This window comes from Bufo gargarizans, chromosome 4 (assembly GCF_014858855.1).
Source record: "Bufo gargarizans isolate SCDJY-AF-19 chromosome 4, ASM1485885v1, whole genome shotgun sequence".
Classification (NCBI taxonomy): Eukaryota; Metazoa; Chordata; class Amphibia; order Anura; family Bufonidae; genus Bufo; species Bufo gargarizans.
Genome location: NC_058083.1, coordinates 191,049,843 through 191,065,016, shown reverse-complemented (window position 1 = coordinate 191,065,016; position 15,174 = coordinate 191,049,843). Strand labels below are relative to the sequence as shown.

The window sequence follows — 15,174 nt, the reverse complement described above, 5'->3', positions numbered from 1 at the left end:
TGTTTTGATAACAGCGTCTAATATACCTGCTACCTGGTCCTCTGGTGGTCCCTTTTGTTTGGATCGACCACCAGAGGACACAGGCAGCTCAGTAAAGTAGCACCAAACACTACTACACTACACTACACCCCCCCCCCCCCCGTCACTAATTAACCCTTTAGGAACCACTGATCAGCCCATATAGACTCCGCATGTGTTTTGCGGATCCGATCCATGTATCCGTAAAAATCATCTAGTCTGCAAAAAAGTGTCACACATCTGGTATCGCCGTACTCAGGAGAAGTTGGGCAATGTGTTTTGGGGTGTACGGCGATACCAGATGTGTGTCACTTTTTTGCCGCCTAGGTGGGCAAAGGGGCACACATTCCAAAGAGCACCTTTCGGATTTCACTGGCCATTTTTTACACATTTTGATTTAAAATTAATAACCACACATTAGGGGCCCTAGAATGCCAGGGCAGTATAACTTACCCACAAGTGACCCCATTTTGGAAAGAAGACACCCCAATGTATTTCGTGATGGGCATAGTGAGTTCATGAAAGTTTTAATTTTTTGTCCCAAGTTAGTGGAATATGAGACTTTGTTTGAAAAAAATAAAAAACATCATTTTCCGCTAACTTGTGACAAAAAATTTAAAGTTCTATAAACTCACTATGCCCAATCAGCGAATACCTTGGGGTGTCTACTTTCTAAAATGGGGTCATTTGTGAGGGTTTTCTACTGTCTGGGCACTGTAGAACCTCAGGAAACATGATTGGTGCTCAGAAAAAAGAAAAAAAAGAATATACTTTTTGAAATGATAAATGCCATTTATTTTAGAAAACAATTTTTTTGGAAAAAAAAAATTAAAGTTCAAAAAGATCCCTTGTAAAAGGGCCAGGGTTGGAACTTGGGAGATGAGTTGCCTGTGAAGAACTGGGGTGTCCAGCCTCGAATTGATAACTCCCCAGGGATGAGCTGTCTCCGTGATGGAATCGAGATGGTGGTGGATGCTGAGAAAACGTTGGAGCATATGGCCTCCAATTCAGCATTGCATCGCGGTCCCGCTCTAAATTGTGCACAGTTTGCAATGGTTCTTGTGGACCTGCAAATAGGTCCATCAACAGTGCCACAGCAGATAGACACCGAGCTTTTCGTTCCTCGGGTATTTTTTTTAGTAAGGGCACTAAACTTTTTATCATAGTTTCGTCCGCACTCTCACCACGATTCTGGTTTAAATAGTCCATAACCCTTGCTTCAACAATGGCTCTAGTATCTAAACCAGAATCGTGGGGAGGGGGACCCCTACGTCTACCCGAGGAACGAGGCTGGGTGCTTATCTGCTGTGGCACTGTGCGATTTTCCGGGACATCCTCCCTGACTGGTTCTAATGGCGGAGTTTCATCCGTGGATGGAGGGGCCGATGGATTTTCTGGGGAAGCTGGGCCAGATGGTGCTTGGTCAGCCTCCAGAGCACTGCAGAGGTTATCAACGGTCCTGTAAAAAAAAATTCAGAAGTATTAATAAAAGTTAATTATTCAAGAAACAAAAAAAAAAAAAAAAAAGATTATTATTTGACAGACATGCAGATCTGGGAAACGTCAACCAGTTTCCGACCTACATTTCCCATCATTTCCGAACGGCATACAGAAATCCTCTTAACCATAGGACCATTGTGAGAGTTGCTAGTTGCTAACAGTTTTATGCATGACGCAGGGTCACTATCCAAGCTATTGGATATGAAAAAACCATAGGACCACTGCTGATGAGAATAACTGATTCTGTCAGGATAGATTGACTATCTAGTTCAACTAAACCCACAGGATTCCTCACTCAATGAGTGTTGTCGAACTAAAACTCCCACGTTGGCCTGCTGTAAGCTGATAGCTGTATGCTGTTCGGGCATGCTGGTAGTTGTAGTTTGGCAACAGCGGGAGGGCCGCAGGTTGAGCATGCCTGGTATTTTATAACATAGAGGCTTTCTCATGGTGATGTGGACGTTTCAAGATAAAAAATACCATTGGATAGGAAAAAAATCTGATCCAATGGTATATTAATAGGGACTCCTGACTTTACAATGAAAGGCAATTGGAAATGGATCCGTTTACAATTGCACCATATTGTGTAACTGCAAAAGGATCCATTCACATTTACTTACATTGTACCTCAGGACGGATCCCTTTGGTTCGCCATCTCCAGGAGCACATCTAAATTCGTCATACATCATTTAGGCCTCTTTCACACTTGCGTTGTCCGGATCCGGCGTGTACTCACTTTACCGTCCCGGCAGCCATGGTAACCACTTTGAAAAAGCTAAATGTCGGATGCGGCAATGCGCCGAAACAAGGTTTAGCTTAAGGCCGGATCCGGATCAATGCCTTTCAATGGGCATTAATTACGGATCCGGCCTTGCGACAAGTGTTCCGGTTTTTTGGCCAGTGCAAAAAGCGCAGCATGTTTAGTAAAAGAGGCATGGTGCCGGTAAAATTTATGCATTCTAAATGGATCCATATCCAATCAGAATGCATTGGTCCTTATCTTGTCATTTTTGGACCGCTTGCGCCGGCCTAAAAACTGATTTCACAGGTCGACCGCGAAACGCCAGTCAGAAAAGAACCAAACTATACTCATCAAGATGACATTGAAATATAATATAATATTATTCAAACATTACTTACGGTCTGGTTTCCATTACAGGCCTTAGAAATTGTAAATGTTCGGTATATAGATAAGGCTTTTTGGCCAAGGACCCATCTCCACTTTTATGCCGCTGGTTCAATTCCCGCTTGAACTGGTCCCGGCAAGAGTACCAGCGGTTTTTTATTTTGTTGACTGGGATAAAAAAAGAAAAAAGAATAAACTGACATATATTTTAAATTTGCAATATTTAAAAAAAAACAGATATGAGATTTACACACTATTCAAACACTAATCTACTCAATTTAAAGTTTTAGCTGTAAAGGGTGGCATGCAGTACCTCAGGCCCCCCTGCTGTTTCCAAACTACAACTCCCATCATTTCTGCACAGGCTACAGCTATCAGCCTATAGCAGTGTTTCCCAACCAGTGTGCCTCCAGCTGTTGCAAAACTACAACTCCCAGCATTCCTGGACAGCCTTTGTCTGTGCGGGCATGCTGAGAGTTGTAGTTTTACAACAGCTGGAGGCACACTGGTTGGGAAACACTGGCCTATAGCATGGCATGTTAGGTGTTGTAGATTGTCCGAAGCAGGATGGCCACAGCTTGAGCAGCCATGCTATAAGGAGTTAACATGTTTGCAAGGGCCAAAAAAAAAATGTAGCCATATGCAGCTGTATTTATGCCTTGCTCTGCACAGGTTTGCATAGCAACCATCTGGGACTGGGGGGTTAAAATGTTTGCAAACCAGCTCAAAAAGCATGCATATGCAGATGTATATGAATGCCTTGCTATGCACAGGTTTGCAAAGTAAAAATCTTTGATGTAAGGATTTTTAAAGTTTGCAAAGCCTAAAAACCTGGATAGTAATTCTATATGGAATGCATGGTCAGCTTGCTGCTCTCCAAATGCTGAAAAACTACTACTCTAGACAGCATGTCATAGGAGGAGTAGTAGTTAGGAGAGCCATAGTTTACACCTTCCTGAGTACATGCATTTCATACAAGAAATATGACCAGACATATTAAACATATATAAATTACTCACTGATGACTTGACGCTTCTTGGCATCTGCTTTCGCAAATTCTGCCCCATCAAGTTCCTTGGCAATCTCCTCCCAGGACCTATCTTTCAAAACTCGGTCATGGTATGACTCCAGCCGTGTATCCCATAGATTGGGACGCTCCTCAATCAACGTAATCAAACGTTCCACATCATACAGTGGCATCTTGTCAACTTCTCCAGTCTGATTACCACAAATCTGGATCCAGCTCTGCCAAGCCCTTCCCCTTTGTTTTCAGTGGGCAGGATTTAATTTCCAGGAACGGATTCCGTTTAAAACGGATGACATACGGAAGGACATCCGAATGTCATCCGTTTTTTGCGGAACCATTGACTTTGCATTGTACCAGGATCCGATTTTTCAGGACAAGAATAGGACATGTTTTATATTTAAACGGACATGCGGAACGGAACAACGGAAACGGACAGCACACATTGTGCTGTCCGATTTTTTCCAGGACCCATTGAAAATGAATGGGTCCAGATCTGGTCCTGATCTGTTCCTGAAAAAACGGAACAGATCAGGAAGGAAAAAACGGACGTGTGAATGGACCCTTATGGTAATGCCCGACACGTCAGACGTTTTGGCACCGATGCACAGCAGACATCTAGGTGCTTTTCAAATAGAGTACCAGAAGATGAAGAAAATATTTCATAAGCGATAACTCATCTCTGGTACAACTCACATATAAATTATTGTAATTGCATTTCGTATAATGTGGGCATCATAGGGAGCCCAAAAATCCCCCCCTCCCCCTCTTGGTTAAAGAGAATCTCTCATTCTGGGACCCTGACACCGGTTATATTTGGTATCAGAACGATTGGCCTGAAACTATGCGTTATTATAACATGTCGGGGACCGGACATGGATCGGATAGGTCAGGGCTCGACAAAGCCCTCACATGGCTGCCCCCCAGTAATTTGGGGTATGTATGTTTTGATCACAGTAAAAAAATAAATAAATAGTAAATCACGTTTACATTTTTTCTTGACTGTGCAGGAAAAATATTTTAATAGTTCAGACAAATTTGGATATGGCAATGCCCATTATGTTTATTTTTTATATATTTTTATATGTAAAATTGGGAAGGGGTGATTAGAATTTTTTATATTTTAAGAGGTGTTTTTTTCTTTACTTATTCAGAATCTTATCCCTTGTGAGGAATATGTTGAATTATGATTTAATTTCTGCCATCTGCTTAGGGTGAGGGGTAGTTGGGCAGAGGAAATCAGGCTCCTGCTTCAAAACAGACCACATGTTTACATTTCACACCCCACTCCGCCACACTGGCAGCTTAGCTTCTCTGACAGGATGAATGCCTATGGGGGGCTGGAACCGACAGTTCCTAAGAAATTATGAACTAACCGTACATCACATAAGTACACCGTTTATGTCTCTGCAACCCTGGGACCAAGACAGACATTCTCCAAGTCTTTGTTTGCTTGTAGGACGCAGGGAAGGGGAGATACAGGGAACTCCTAATTGGAACCAAATATCAATGCCGTGTTTGGTCTCCACATGCTCCATGAGCCATAATCGGTTTTGTGGATTTTTGGCTACCAGGGCCAGGAAGGGGGAGTAGAATTCTCCCAGGGGGAGAAAGGGGCGTGATCAATTAAGGAAAAGTGCCAGTGCAGGGCACAGGCCATTTTCTTTCTCTGAAGGCGATCACGTCGTGTAACGTGTTTGGAGGCCTTTTGGCTAAGATCAAGTGTAGTATCTTTTCTTATTGATTCTTGGTGGACAGAGCCCTGCCAAGATGTAGAACAGAGAACCACACGGTCGTCTCTAGGTTGTACGGCTTGGGCTATTAGTGTCCTATGCTAGGTGACCAAGGGATCGCCGGATCGAAGCAAGGGGCTGAGATGCTTGAAAGCCTGAGGTGCAGAAGTGCCCCTGGAGTGGTGACCCTGGGGTGCCTGAACTCACTGGAGGTGATGGCACATTTGCACACACACTTCTCTTTCTCACATAACCTTGGACCTCTAACCTTGGAAAACCTGCTTATGTCACTGCCTCCCGTGTGGCTACAGCATTCATCATCACAGCTAAAGGATTGCACATATATCTAGTAACTGACTTCTATCTGTAAACTCTGATTGTACCACCATCTGTATTTGCATATCGGACCATTGTATATAATGTGCATATAGTGTTTTGTCTAGTGTGCCCTTATGGCGTTTAAATATATACTTTACGCTTGCTCTTTTCTGAATCTCGATTCCCGAATCCATACGTCCATGTCTCGTTATAACGTTATCTGCTACCCGGGTTGGTTCCTGACCCGATAAAACTTTATTAACGGAACAGGCTTTTATCTAATGAGGAACTGGTGGCAGTCTACTGGCTGACATGAAATAATAATCCATATTGCTCACCATCATTCTTTTTTTTTTTTTTCCAAATGCACTGAATACACCGAATAAAACCATGCCTTTGTTTTAAATTTCAGTTTGTCCGTTGTGCTGAAGTAACACTTTTAACCCCTTAAGTCATAATGCTGTAGGCCATTGGTGGCGGGATGCCAGGGAGGGGAGATATACTTCTCTCCCCACAGAAACCAAATAACGGTACCATGCTTGGACTCTCCTGGTAGCTGGAAACCTGGCGGATCCATTGGTCCCAGAACCACCTCCCTGCGACATTCTGGTCTGGAGCCATGAGCCTTAAATCTGTTTTGTGGCTCATGTGCTGCCAGCCCAGCAGAGGGGGGTGGACGCGTTCCAGAGGCCGGGAGGTGAGGCTCCGACTACAGGTTAAAAGGCTTGTGCCAGCAAGCAGGCGAGTCTTTCCTCTAAAGGGGTGGTCACATCATGCCATGTGTTTAGAGGGACCTGCAACCAGCTGACAACCCACAGGACTCATACCTGGTAAACTGACTTATTGTTCTGCTTAACCCTGTTGTAATCATCTGCATTTGTAACCTCAGACCACTGTATATATATTTTCTGTGTGTATAGTTTTATTTCTAGTGAACCCTTAAGGCGATTAAATACATAATTTAATCTTGTGCTGCCTTGCACTGTATCTCGAACACGAATCCCAACGTCTGTGTTTTGGCCTAGTTATAAGCTACTGCGGGTTGGTTTCTCACCCTATATAATGCTGTTAGCGGACCGGGCTTATATCAAACAAGAAGCTAGTGGATTAAGAAAGCGCTGTTTCACTGGGGCAGTGAAAAAGCTCTCTCAGCTGGTTGCCTCTCTGTGCTCGCGTGGCCAGGAGGTGTCTGTGTAAATTGTATCAAGCTGACCTTACCTGGTCCTCCAGTAGGGCGCAACGTCACGACTTGGTAACCAGTGACCATACCGTATCTCGCTGGCTCTGCGAAGTTGACGTCCGGCATGCAGCGAGGTGCGATATTCGTCACAATTTTGTTTCCCCCCATAAATCTGCACTCAATCCCCTTTAAAGGGAACCTGTCACCCAAAAATCGCCTATTAAGCTGTTTACAGTACCTTATAGTGCTGTATAGTCGTTTCCTGATGCACTTTTTGTTAGTTTTGCAGCATGTATGCTCAGTCAGAAATCGATGTTATATTCAGCTGCTGCCCCGTGCTTCAAGTCAGGCTTGAAGTCACGGGGGCAGCGGCCTCGGCGTCTTACATGGCCCTCTCCCCGCCCCCTGCCTCTGTGACTGACAGCCGAAATCCGATTCCGGGACCGCGCTCAACGGCCGCATGCGTAGTAAAGGGCGGCAGGAGCGCGGTCCCGGCTGCCGCGCGTACTACGCGCCGTCTTACTTTCGCCGCACTGCGCATGCGCCCGACATCCTGTATCAAACGCGCCCGCGCCCAGATGCCGAGCGCGGTCCCGGAATCGGATTTCGGCTGTCAGTCACAGAGGCAGGGGGCGGGGAGAGGGCCATGTAAGACGCCGAGGCCGCTGCCCCCGTGACTTCAAGCCTGACTTGAAGCACGGGGCAGCAGCTGAATATAACATCGATTTCTGACTGAGCATACATGCTGCAAAACTAACAAAAAGTGCATCAGGAAACGACTATACAGCACTATAAGGTACTGTAAACAGCTTAATAGGCGATTTTTGGGTGACAGGTTCCCTTTAATGATAAATTTAAATAGAATTTTAGAAATGTTTTAAAATTAAAAAGGAAAAACTTAAATTTCGGATAGACATAGGTATTCAGAACCTTTGCTATGACACTTGAAATTTACCATTTGTATGATGCCCGAGGAAGGGGCTGGTGCAGTTCCAAAATGCGTTGCTATTCTACACAAATAAACAGATATACCAAGACTACTCAGTTGAAAATTTCTTCAGCAAGCAGCGCTCGCAAGAACTCTTTTTTTCTTCTTTTTTTTTTATACTCTTCAATTGGATTTTGTCTGGTGAGACAGCCAGTCAGCAGCTTTTAAGTGCCCTGATTGGGCACGTTGGGTTTTTAAGCGCCTAGCACAACGCCCCAAGAAGAGTGGTTTTTATACCCTCCTCCTTCGTCTTTTGGTTATCCCAGATGTTGCTCTAAACGCCTTCTGTGTACTTTTTTAGATATTTACTGAATTGTCTGGAGCCACAGTTCTGGAGAAGGGTACAAAACATTTCTGATGCACTGAAAGTTCCCAAGAGCACAAATTTCTGGTGTACTAAAAGTCCCCAAGAGCACAATAACCTCTGTAATTCTTAAATGGAGGAAGTTTGTAACAACCAGGACTCTTTCTAGAGATGGCCACCACAAACCAAGTAATCGGGGAAAAAGGGGCTTGGTTAGAGAGGTTACCAAGATCCCAATGGTCACTATGGCTAAGCACCAAGAATCCCATGTGCAGATGAGGTGGTGGTCGATCTGAATCACAGAGTGAGTATCGTGTCAGTTAGGTTACATTTTTCAACCCTATCCCCACTGGATATTGGTATTATTATTATGATTTTCATGGTGTTTGATAATTTAATTGTAGTGTCCTATCCACAACCTCATTTGTTTGTAATTGCTTTTAATATGGTCTATAATTGTATAAAAATGTGATTGTCGGTGTATTTTTGCATTCAATAAAGAATATGTATTTATACAATTTAATATGGTGTACGTGACACTAATTTATGAACCTGCACCTTGGGATAGGTGTTATAGATTCCCTTTAAGGACTAAAAAACAGAGATCATATACATTCAGATATACTATACTTTACATAATTACTGATTAATATCAGTCCGAAAATCACCTAATGGTATAAAAAAAAATAGGGAAAATATTAAGGTAAAGTCACTACTATTATCTAAACATCTTAACCAGTTTAAGACCCTGAACTAGCTCTGCCCAGCAGCTCGCACAGACTCCTGGAACCCGGTGATAATAGGACCGCTTGAACAGGAGCCTAAAGAGGGAATTGCTGCCTCCTGACCTCTATAAGCCATGCTGCTTCACTGTCCCTGCCTTCTCTATGAGGAGCCCTTCAGACACTCCTGCATGGATGTCAATACAGAGATATGTGCAGACCGTGTGTGTGTGTGTGTGTGTGTGTGTGTGTGTGTGTGTGTATATATATATATACACACACATATACACAGTGAGGAACAGAAGTATTTGAACATCCTGCGAATTTGCAAGTTCTCTCACTTAGAAATCATGGAGGGGTCTGAAATTCAACATTGTAGGTGCATTCCCACTCAGAGACAGAATAAAAAAAAAAATATAAAAAAAATACTGGAAATCACATTGTATGGTTTTTAAAGAATGTATTTGTCTTGCACTGCTGAACATAAGTATTTGAACACCTGAGAAACAGCAAGAATTCTGGCTCTCAAAGACCTGTTACTGTGCCTTTAAAAAGTCCACCTCTACTCCACTCATTAAGCTAACTAAGTAGTACCTATCTGAGCTCTTTAAAGATACCTGTCCACCCCACAGTCAGTCAGATGCCAACTAATAGCATGGGCAAGACCAAAGAGCTGTCAAAAGACACCAGATACAAAATTGTGGACCTCCACAAAGCTGGAAAGGGCTACAGGGCAATTGCCAAGCAGCTTGGTGAAAATAGAGCAACTGTTGGAGTAATTGTTAGAAAATGGAAGAGGCTAAAGACGACCGCCAGTCTCCCTCGGACTGGGGCTCCATGCAAGATCTCACCTCGTGGAGTACCACTGATGATAAGAAAGGTGAGGAATCAGCCCAGAACTAGGGAGGAGCTGGTCAATGACATGAAGAAAGTTGGGAACACAGTTTCAAAGGTCACTGTCGGTAGAACACTACGCCGTCATGGTTTCAAATCATGCATTGCACGGAAGGTTCCCCTGCTCAAGTCAGCACATGTGCAGGCCCGTCTGAAGTTTGCCAATGACCATCTGGATGATAGAGAGTAGATATGGGAGAAAGTAACGTGATCAGATGAGACCAAAGTAGAATCTGTTTGGTCAAAACTTCACTCGTCGTATTTGGAGGAAAAAGAAGGATGAGTTGCATCCCAAGTACACATCCTTGCTGTGAAGCATAGGGGTGGTAAGATCATGCTTTGGGGGTGCTTTTCTGCGAAGGGGACAGGACGATTGCACTGAATTAAGGAGAGGATGAATGGAGCCATTTATTGTGAGATTTTGAGCAACAACCTCCTTCCCTTAGTCAGAGCATATTGAAGATGGGTCTTGGCTGGGTCTTCCAACATGACAACGACCCGAAGCACACAGCCAGGATAACCAATGAGTGGCTCCGTAAGAAGCATATCAAGGTTCTGGAGTGGCCTAGCCACCTGCTCATTCAAAGTGTTTTCTTTATTTTCATGACTATGAAAATTGTAGATTCACACTGAAGGCATCAAAACTATGAATTAACACATGTGGAATTATATACATATCAAAAAAGTGTGAAAGTGTGATATTCTAGGTTCTTCAAAGTAGCCACCTTTTGCTTTTATTTCTGCTTTGCACACTCTTGAAGGAGTCCCAACAGATGCTTAGCACTTGTTGGCCCTTTTGCCTTCACTCTGCGGTCCAGCTCACCCCAAACCATCTTGATTGGGTTCAGGTCCGGTGACTGTGGAGGCCAGGTCATCTGGCGCAGCACCCCATCACTCTCCTTCATGGTCAAATAGCCCTTACACAGCCTGGAGGCGTGTTTGGAGTCATTGTCCTGTTGAAAAACAAATGATGGTCCAACTAAACGCAAACCGGATGGATAGCATGCCGCTGCAAGATGCTGTGGTAGCCATGCTGGTTCAGTATGCCTTAAATTTTGAATAAATCCCCAACAGTGTCACTAGCAAAGCATCCCCACACCATTACACATCCTCCTCAATGCTTCACGGTGGGAATCAGGCATGTAGAGTCCATCCGTTCACCTTTTCTGCGTCGCACAAAGACACGGTGGTTGGAACCAGAAGATCTCAAATTTGGACTCATCAGACCAAAGCACAGATTTCCACTGGTCTAATGTCCATTCCTTGTGTTCTTTAGCCCAAACAAGTCTCTTCTGCTTGTTGCCTGTCCTTAGCAGTGGTTTCCTAGCAGATATTCTACCATGAAGACCTGATCCACACAGTCTCCTCTTAACAGTTGTTCTAGAGATGTGTCTGCTGCTAGAACTCTGTCTGGCATTGACCTGGTCTCTAATCTGAGCTGCTGTTAACCTGCGATTTCTGAAGCTGGTGACTCGGATGAACTTATCCTCCGCAGCAGAGGTGACTCTTGGTCTTCCTTTCCTGGGGCGGTCTGCATGTGAGCCAGTTTCTTTGTAGCGCTTGATGGTTTTTGTGACTGCACTTGGGGACACTTTCAAAGTTTTTCCAATTTTTCGGACAGACTGACCTTCATTTCTTAAAGTAATGATGGCCATTCGTTTTTCTTTACTTAGCTGCTTTTTTCTTGCCATAATACAAATCCTAACAGTCTATTCAGTAGGACTATCAGCTGTGTATCCACCTGACTTCTCCACAAGGCAACCCCATTTATAAGGCAAGAAATCCTACTTATTAAACCTGACAGGGCACACCTGTGAAGTGAAAACCATTTCAGGTAACTACCTCTTGAAGCTCATCAAGAGAATGCCAAGAGTGTGCAAAGCAGTAATCAAAGCAAAAAGGTGGCCACTTTGAAGAACCTAGAATATGACATATTTTCAGTTGTTTCACACTTTTTTGTTATGTATATAATTCCACATGTGTTAATTCATAGTTTTGATGCCTTCAGTGTGAATCTACAATTTTCATAGTCATGAAAATAAAGAAAACTCTTTGAATGAGAAGGTGTGTCCAAACTTTTGGTCTGTACTGTGTGTGTGTGTGTGTGTGTGTGTGTGTGTGTGTGTGTGTGTGTGTGTGTATGTGTATATATATATATATATATATATATATATATATACACATACACACACACACATATATACACACACACACACACACACACACACACACATACAAACCGGATTCCAAAAAAGTTGGGACACTAAACAAATTGTGAATAAAAACTGAATGCAATGATGTGGAGATGGCAAATGTCAATATTTTATTTGTAATAGAACGTAGATGACAGATCAAACATTTAATCCGAGTAAATGTGTCATTTTAAAGGAAAAATACGTTGATTCAAATTTTCACGGTGTCAACAAATCCCCAAAAAGTTGGGACAAGTAGCAATAAGAGACTGGAAAAAGTAAATTTGAGCATAACGAAGAGCTGGAAGACCAATTAACACTAATTAGGTCAATTGGGTATAAAAAGAGCTTCTCAGAGTGGCAGTGTCTCTCAGAAGCCAAGATGGGTAGAGGATCACCAATTCCCACAATGTTGCGCAGAAAGATAGTGGAGCAATATCAGAAAGGTGTTACCCAGTGAAAAATTGCAAAGACTTTGCATCTATCATCATCAACTGTGCATAACATCATCCGAAGATTCAGAGAATCTGGAACAATCTCTGTGCGTAAGGGTCAAGGCCGTAAAACCATACTGGATGCCCGTGATCTCCGGACCCTTAAACGACACTGCACCACAAACAGGAATGCTACTGTAAAGGAAATCACAGAATGGGCTCAGGAATACTTCCAGAAACCATTGTCAGTGAACACAATCCACCGTGCCATCCGCCGTTGCCAGCTGAAACTCTACAGTGCAAAGAAGAAGCCATTTCTAAGCAAGATCAACAAGCTCAGGCGTTTTCACTGGGCCAGGGATCATTTAAAATGGAGTGTGGCAAAATGGAAGACTGTTCTGTGGTCAGACGAGTCACGATTCGAAGTTCTTTTTGGAAATCTGGGACACCACGTCATCCGGACCAAAGAGGACAAGGACAACCCAAGTTGTTATCAACGCTCAGTTCAGAAGCCTGCATCTCTGATGGTATGGGGTTGCATGAGTGTGTGTGGCATGAGCAGCTTGCATGTCTGGAAAGGCACCATCAATGCAGAAAAATATATTCAGGTTCTAGAACAACATATGCTCCCATCCAGATGTCATCTCTTTCAGGGAAGACCCTGCATTTTTCAACAAGATAATGCCAGACAACATTCTGCATCAATAACATCATGGCTGCGTAGGAGAAGGATCCAGGTACTGAAATGGCCAGTCTGCAGTCCAGATCTTTCACCTATAGAGAACATTTAGCGCATCATAAAGAGGAAGGTGCAACAAAGAAGGCCCAAGACGATTGAACAGTTAGAGGCCTGTATTAGACAAGAATGGGAGAGCACTCCTATTTCTAAACTTGAGAAACTGGTCTCCTCGGTCCTCAGATGTCTGTTGAATGTTGTAAGAAGAAGGGGTGATGCTACACAGTGCTGAAAATGGCCTTGTCCCAACTTTTTGGGGATTTGTTGACACCATGAAATTCTGATTCAACATATTTTTCCCTTAAAATGGTACATTTTCTCAGTTTAAACTTTTGTTCCGTGATTTATGTTCTATTCTGAATAAAATATTAGAAGTTGGCACCTCCACATCACTGCATTCAGTTTTTATTCACGATTTGTATAGTGTCCCAACTTTTTTGGAATCCGGTTTTTGTGTGTGTGTGTGTGTGTGTGTGTATGTATATATATAGTCAACGGGTGAGCACAATATTCACATAGCAATGAATGTGGATTAAAAATACATTTTATTGCATGACAGCGGGTAAATACGAACATTTTATTTACTACCTGAAATAGGAAGACTTTAAAAAAGAAAAACTGTAGAAAACGAGCGTCAACTGTGTCAGTTCTTGAACTGTTTTTGTGTGGTGACATCGAGCTGAAACAAAGAAGAAAGACCACACACGTAGAACAGGTGCAATCTCTCAGGGGAACTTCCACACATGATGTATTACAACATTTATTATTACTAAAGATCAAGAGAGCTCAGCCAGTACACACAGGCAGTACTCCTCAGACCAGACATTACTTCTCTGCTATCCTGCAGGCAGTATTGCCTCAGACCAGGCATCTCCTTGGAAAGTTAAGGTTGAAAGAGCAGTGTTAATGTATGCTGTGGTGTTTAATGTACAGAGGGGTATCTGTGGATAAGAATGTCACCAACACATGTTATTCGATGCACATAGCTGGCAAAGGATACTGGGGGCATTTATTAAGAATTCTTAGGCCACTTTTTGGAGTAAAAATCAATTGCACTATTATACTTTATTTTCAACATCTATATGTCTAAATTTCAGTGCATGCAGCCTTTTTAAACTGCTCTTGACACTGATGAGTGACGGAGGTGGAGCGATGGGCGCAAGGAATGGCGGGGGAGGTGCCTGGTTTATGATGAGGCCTGTGGCTAGTCATAAATTAGGTGCATCCTCTGGCAGCACAGGGGGTATCAAAGCTTTGATAAATCACCTCCCATTTCTTCAGCCAGTAAAAACAACTGTTGATTTTAACCATCCAACAAATATATCTGCAGAAAAGAGCAATGAACAGTGTTGTTTCAGAATATGCTGTAAAACGTAAAGGTTGCTCAAAAACTAGACATTTTTGTAAATTGTCTTTTCCCTTTAAAATTCTTATTTATAACAAAGCAATCATTGAAAAAGAACATGCACTTGTGAAGATAACATGAGATCCAGCACTTTTACAAATGAAATAATATAACCGTTCATAAAGTAAAGAAAAGCCAGAGTAGGAGAAAGGGCAAGGATGGCAAGTAGAAACACTGGGGCAGATCCCATAAGATAGCCGGCAACCTCCAACGCATTTTTTTCCATTTTTAAATTAAGGATGAGCGAAGAAGAGCAGGAGCTCCGTACAGTATTAGAATGTATTAGCTCTGAAGAGCCGAAGTCTCTTCCCTGATAATATAAAAAACAAACATACTGTGGAGGGAGGAGTGACAGATGATGTGTCGCACAGCATATCCCCCTAAAAAAGATGAGGGTAAATGAGTTTTAGAGCTTCTCAAAAGTTAACTTCTACTTTTGCTAGTAGGGATCCATTCCTGCCTCCCCCAGTGCTCCAGTCTACTTATACTAACTTCTAGCTGCTCCAAGCATCCACACGTTCTTCTCAAGCCTGGCACTCTGCCAGTACTATACTGGTTTAGACTTCCTTTCCCATACTTCTAGGCCAATCACCAGTGAGC

General features: G+C 43.0%; 1 protein-coding gene across 3 annotated transcripts in view; it reads right to left on the bottom strand.

Moving 5' to 3' along the window:
- The window catches only part of XXYLT1 (xyloside xylosyltransferase 1), a 268,169-nt gene that overhangs the window by 208,257 nt on the left and 44,738 nt on the right, over positions 1-15,174 (bottom strand). Inside the window, exons 3-4 of one of the 3 annotated variants that reach the window (XM_044289029.1) lie at positions 2,659-2,812; positions 801-1,477 (exon numbers count right to left, since the gene is read on the bottom strand). The exons of 1 other annotated variant lie outside the window; for it this stretch is intronic. In XM_044289029.1, the coding sequence (XP_044144964.1) occupies positions 847-1,477; positions 2,659-2,812 (785 nt within the window). In that variant the 3' untranslated portion in view covers positions 801-846. Of the gene's footprint in view, positions 1-800; positions 1,478-2,658; positions 2,813-15,174 lie in introns of those variants that run through there. One more of the 3 variants, XM_044289027.1, reaches the window with a different exon arrangement.